This window comes from Triticum dicoccoides, chromosome 7B, assembly GCF_002162155.2.
Source record: "Triticum dicoccoides isolate Atlit2015 ecotype Zavitan chromosome 7B, WEW_v2.0, whole genome shotgun sequence".
NCBI lineage: Eukaryota > Viridiplantae > Streptophyta > Magnoliopsida > Poales > Poaceae > Triticum > Triticum dicoccoides.
The window spans coordinates 538,291,582-538,298,080 of NC_041393.1; the positions used below are offsets into that span (position 1 = coordinate 538,291,582).

The 6,499-nt window shown below is 45.5% G+C and overlaps 1 protein-coding gene across 1 annotated transcript; it reads left to right on the forward strand.

Annotated features, from left to right (window-relative positions):
* Positions 1-2,103: 2,103 nt before the first annotated feature.
* Positions 2,104-6,155, forward strand: LOC119340512. Its single transcript, XM_037612433.1, has 3 exons — positions 2,104-3,100; positions 5,215-5,518; positions 5,607-6,155. Exons 1-3 carry the CDS (start codon positions 2,201-2,203, stop codon positions 5,741-5,743), a joined length of 1,341 nt encoding a protein of 446 aa, XP_037468330.1. The 5' UTR covers positions 2,104-2,200; the 3' UTR covers positions 5,744-6,155.
* Positions 6,156-6,499: the final 344 nt, after the last annotated feature.

Genomic DNA, 6,499 nt, shown 5'->3' on the forward strand with positions numbered 1-6,499 from the left:
GTAGTACTAATCTTACATAAAATCGAATCCAGATACGATCTGTAACCAAATACGAGTACTCCCTTCGTCCGAAAATACTTGTCATTGAAATGGATGTATCTAGATGTATTTTAGTTCTAGATACATCAATTTTCATCTATTTTGATGACAAGTAATTGCGGACAGAGATACTTGTCATTGAAATGAATGTATCTAGATGTATTTTAGTGTTAGATACATCAATTTTCATTTATTTTGATGACAAGTAATTCTGAACGGAGGGAGTACTAGTCTACGTGGATAGGCTCAGGCTTTCTGCAAGACAGCAACAACTCGGCCGGTTGCGGTCGAACAAGGTAACGTTGCGATTTAAGTGTCGGTTTGTGAGCGGTGATAAGTTGATGGGAAGATCGTCTGATACTACTTGACCCCCTCGAGAAAATGAAAGACAAGTAATATCTGATCTGACTAGGTAATGTACCGTCAGTGTGAAGGCACCACTATATGACAGAGCCTCGTGTGGCTCCAGTTTAACAGCTCGTAACTTTTCCGGTGGTTAACTCTATGACAAGGTGACTTAGGTGAGGCAGGAAGTTTAAAAAGTTGACAAGCTACAGTAGAGAATCAGGCTGTGCGTGATGAACTTGTGCTCTACTGAGCTTCATTCTAAATTTATTGTTGAAAAATATATACGGAAGTAAGAAAAACTAGTTAGTCCAAAAATCGGCAAAAACTGACAGAGCAATAAGAGTCTAGTACTAGATACTTTCTTAAAAGGCAAAAAATGCCTTAGAATTAAACGGTCATTTTCTAAAATAAAATCATTTTTTGCCAAGCCTTCTTTGTCATGAAATTGCGCAAGCATATGGAAATACCTTTCAGTGTTACACTTTAAAAAAAATACCGTTCAAAAAGAAGTACCTTTCAATGTGACATTTGTAAAAAAAACACAGAGTTAACAAAATTGACCTTTTTCTATGAAAATATACAAGCACAAATACCTGGATATTTTTTTCTGAGAAAAGCATTAGATCTATTATAAAAGTTTACCAAAAAATACAAATAATCTCAAAGATAATAAAAATTACATCAAAATATCGAGACTACTACTACCGCTGACGCGTCTTTGTCGTCGCTCCTCTACTGGAGTTGGCTTGATATTGTCGATGACAACGGGGAAGGTGCCCTAAGGACCAACATCCTGGAGCTGTGGTCATTGTTATTGAACTCTTGCATTGATTTGAAATACCTGACACGAAATCTCGCTACATGACGTGAAACTCTAACCCCACTACGCCAAGGAGACGGCGGGAATATACGTCGGAGCTTCGTCGACTACGTCCACACGGACGAACTCGACGAGGATTGTAACTCGAAAGACAAACTCGACGAAGAAGTGCCGCCATCCGCTCGAGCGCCGCGCCTGCTAGGACTAAAAACCCTAACCTAGACTACTAATCGGAGGGAAGGCACTGGGATTCCCCTCCCAGCCATCAACCGCCGGAGAGGCAGGCAGAAAGGAGGAGAATCCACGGGCTCGCTGGTGATGTCTAGAGGCGAGAGTTTGTTCTAGCCGTTTAGGATTAGAGGAGGAAAACGAGAAGAAGTCGTCATAGCACCTGGATATTTGTGGATGCATTTTTTCCAAAAATTGTCTTCCATTTTTTAACAGTGTTTTTCTCTCTCGGCTGCATCACTCGAGTTAAACCAGAGACGCCCTAGAGAGAAAGAAAATCTACTCCCTCCATTTCTAAATATTAGCATTTTTAGAAATTCTAATACAAATTACATACAAAACAAAATGAATGTATCTACATTCTAAAATATGTCTATATATATTTGTATATAGTTCCTGAAATCTTATATTAGAAACGAAGTAAATACTTACCTTTCTTTCTGTTCGGCTCTCTTGGTGGTGACAGGTCACACCCATGGAACGGAAGCGTCCAACTCGTCCACCACTTCCGTCGCCGACCTGCCCCACCCCGCCCACACACCTGCGCGAGAGCGTGACACGAGAGAGAGAGATACCAAGATCCCAAGCACAAGCAATCCCAATTCCCGTCGCCTTTATATAAAGAAGATCCCCTCCGTCTCTCTCCTCCACTTGTACTCCACCGCCACCACCCAAGGAGCGCCACGCGCACAGCTCGTCTTCTGAAGCAAACAACAGACACAAGCGGGGACGAATCCGTCCCGCGGCGGTTCGTCGATCGATCCGATGGGGCGGCGGCCCAGCGCGTCGCCGGTGGGGTCGGGGGAGCCGCTGCTGCCGGAGGTGCGGAAGAGCGTCAGCGGCTGCGCGACGATGCAGCGGTCCCTGTCGCGGGCGGACGACGAGCTGCAATGGTTCCGGTCGTGCCTGCGGTGGGTGTGCATGGACCACTCCGCCCCGGGCCGCGCCGCGCTGTCCTGGCTGCTCTTCCTGCTCCTCGCCGTGGTCGTCCCGGCCACCGCGCACTTCGTCATCGCCTTCCGCCCCTCGCGCCGCCCCTTCGACGCCGTCGTCCAGGTCTCGCTCTCCGCCGCCTCCGGCGCCAGCTTCCTCTGCCTCTCCTCCTCCTTCCGCCGCATCGGCCTCCGCCGCCTGCTCTACCTCGACAAGCTCCGCACCAACAGCGACCGCGTCAGGCTCAACTACACGGCGCGCCTCGCCTTCTCCTTCCGCCTCCTCGCCTCCCTCGTCGCGCCCTGCTTCGCCGCCGAGGCCGCCTACAAGGCCTGGTGGTACGCCACCTCCGCCGACCGCCTCCCCTTCTTCGCCAACGACCTCCTCAGCGACGTCCTCGCCTGCTCCCTCGAGATGGCCTCCTGGATGTACCGCAGCGCCATCTACCTCCTCACCTGCGTCCTCTTCCGCCTCATCTGCCACCTCCAGGGCCTCCGCCTCGAGGACTTCGCCGGCTCCCTGCTCGTCGAGGTGGAGGAAGGAAGGATGGGGGTGGAGCGCGTCCTCAGGGAGCACCTCGACATCCGCAAGCAGCTCAAGGTCATCAGCCACCGCTTCCGCAGGTTCATCGTCGCCGCGCTGCTCATCGGCACCGCCAGCCAGTTCGCCTCCGTGCTCCTCACCACGCGCCACGACTCCATCGACGACCTCCTCCACACCGGCGAGCTCGCGGTAAGCCTCGATTGCCTGATTTCTCCACTCTCTTAGGCTCAATTCTGAATGTGATGTGTGTGTTCAGCTAGGCAAAATTGGGGATCGCAATCAACTTGACATTATCTTATCTCAGTCTAATTTAGACCGGCCAATAACTCTTTATGTTTAAAAATTATAAGCAAGTTGGAACTGCGTAGAATCGATCAATTGATTGGTACCTTGCCTACACGAGGGGATTAAGAATTGTGGTCAAATCGTTATGTGCTGAATTTTACTGGATTCAGTTGCCTTCATAGTTACACTTTCAGGACTTTCTCTGAAAAAAAAAACACTTGCTCGGTGGTTTCTGGACAGGCTGCATTGTCCTCTAAGTAATGACAGATTATATAGAAATCCCATAATCTGGTTGACGTCTATAATTAAGTGGTAGTAGTATCATGTGAGGAACAGCGAAGCTAGTAAGGTGTGACGTGAGTCACTCTGCTGGCGATCGATCTGTCTCTGGGCCAGAAAATGGGACTTCGTTCATTTATGAATGCTAATTTAGGCGCCATCTTTGTAAAGGTACAAGTAGGGCCATAAAAATCAGTGATAGTGCCTTATTGAAATCACAAACCCAAGGGGGTTGGAACAGTGTATATAAGGTGTAGCGCTCTTGTAGTTTTCAGATTTTGTCATAATCACAAACAGCAACCTCTATACTGTATTACCAAATATAATATGATTACAATTCAAAAGAAAAAAAATATCTAATATGGTTAGAAGTTCCCGTTTCAGTTTCAGGGGCACTCCAGCTATTCTGGCAGCACCACTGTATTTAGGCCAACATAAGCTGCTATTCAGAAGAATCACACTTTATCTGAGATTATCTAGAAATCCAATAATTGGGCTGGCTGACGTCTATAATTTAGTGATCTGGAGTAGTATCATGTGAGAAACAGCGAAGCTAGCAAGGTGTGATTCACTCTGCTGGCCGTTGATCTGTCGCTGGGCCTGAATATGGCACTTCATTCATTTCTGAATGCTAATTGGCGCGCCATCTTTCGAAGGCGCGAGTAGGGCCATGAATCAGTGATAGTCCTTATTGTAATCTCAAACCGAAGGGGGTTGGAACGGTGTATAGAAGGTGCAGAGCTCCTTTAGTTTCAGATATTTTCATAGTCGCAAACAGCGACCTATACAGCATTAACAAATCTAGCAGATCATTGTAAGTTCTAGTTTCAGTGTAACTTTGGCTATTTGGCAGCACTATTGTGTGGGATAAGCTGCTACTTAGGAGCAGCTTGACTTAAAACAAATATATGCGGTATACTTTCGGCATTTTGAACTGAAAAGGGGTCAAAGAATTAAGAGTTTTTGGACAGTTCTTACATTGTCTCAGCACTACAGACTCAGCAACATTTCCAGTCACTCTGTGCATATGAAAACCGAATCGAAAAACCATACCGAAAATAAACCGAACCGAACCAATTTTACGGTTTTTATGGTTTCTGGTTTCGGTATGGTATGAACTTTTCATACCGATTTGAACTTTGGTTTTATGATATATACCGAAAAACCGAACGGTTAACCGAATAAACCGAAGTAAAAAATAAATTTATATTTCTTGAGATGAACAACCATACAAGTTGTCATTTTTCTTATACATGAGTCAAATTCCCTACTAAGCACATAAATTTTTCTTGTAACATAGTCATGTTTCTCTTTTTAAAATGCTAAGCATGTCCATAATCATCAATAGAATAGTCATTTTTCTCTTTTTAAAATGCTAAGCACGTCCATAACCATCACTAGATGAATCAATGCATACATATATACTTACATATATAGTTATATAGTATTTGTGTAAAATAGTATGTGTTTTTAGTCATAAATTTGCAAAATTATTATAACGTCATTTTCAAATTCGCGTCAACTTTTGGTTATTATGGTATATACCGAAACCATACCGAAATAATTTGGTATATACCGAAACCGAAACATATGTTAATTTCATACCGTATTTACCGAAGTATTAATACCGTACAAACCGAAAAACCGTACAAACCGAACCATGTAAACCGAATAAACCGAACGCACAGAGTGAATTTCCAGGCACTGGTACTAATGTTTCTTCATGTTGAATTCTGCAGCTATGTTCAGTGGTGCTCATGTCCGGGCTCATCATAATCCTGAGCAGTGCCGCCAAGATCACTCACCAGGCGCAGGCCCTCACGGGCCAGACCACCAAGTGGCACGCCTGCTGCACCATCGAGCCGGGCCCGGATGACGAGATAGATCCCGGATCCAATCAGAACTCCATGCTGGAAGAGTACCCTGAAGACGAGAGCGACTGCGAGTCCAGCGAGGAGACCGGCGACGAGGACATGCTGGAGAACACCAAGTTCCTCCAGCCTCACACGCACGTGATTTCCTTCCAGAAGAGGCAGGCACTAGGTACGTATGATCATCGACAGTTATCATACATTTCGTCGAATCTCCATGAGATGATCTTGGGGCTGATGAAGAATGCTGTTGCATACAGTGACGTACCTGGAGAACAACAAGGCTGGCATCACCGTGTTCGGGTTCACGCTGGACCGGTCGTACCTCCACACGATATTCATGCTTGAGTGGACGCTCTTCTTGTGGCTGCTGGGGAAAACTGTCGGTTTCTCCTGAACGCCAAGGAATGTCATCGTCCTTCCCAGCCAGGTGGTTCGATTTCGTTCCATGCTTTTTTGCTGTCGCCCGTTTGATCCTTGTGGAAAGAGAAGGAATAGGGTTTTTTGTGTGTGCCCGCGGGTGGCACGTGAGTGGTGTGCACTTGTATGCTAGCAGCGATTTTGTGTGATGGTCGTGTAAATTATTATGGGTTGATTGCTGGTGGATGTAAGGTGCATGTACAGGTTTAGATGAGTGCTTTAGAGCCTCGTGCGTGCGTGCGTGACGCTTGGCATTGCAGGTTTATAATCTCGGGTTGTAACTTGTAAGCCAACATCAGTTGTAGAGTAGGTGTGTGAAAAAAAGAAAACTCTTTTCTTTATTTTGTTTCTACCGGCTGTTCTCCTGAAGAAAAATGTTTTGTGCTCCATATTTCGGTATGAATTTATGGGATATGAGATGGTATTTCATATTCAGTACATGTATAATAGTCGAAGCATTTCAATGCAGGTGAGGGTGGTACATCTAATAGTAGTTTTTTTGTGCGTTGATGTTTCTTGTGTGCATCCTAACTATGTAGAGGTCAGACATATGCTCGTGCTCATTATGTTCGTATCCACTTGATGCTTCATTTTTAAGTTAATAAAAAAGCATCCTTTGTGTTAAAAAAAATATCAAAACTCACACAAAGTGATGATATGGGTTGGCCCACTTTGTAGTAGCATATGGTTCTTTCTATATGATGGGTCCTCGTGGCGATTGATGGGCGTGCCC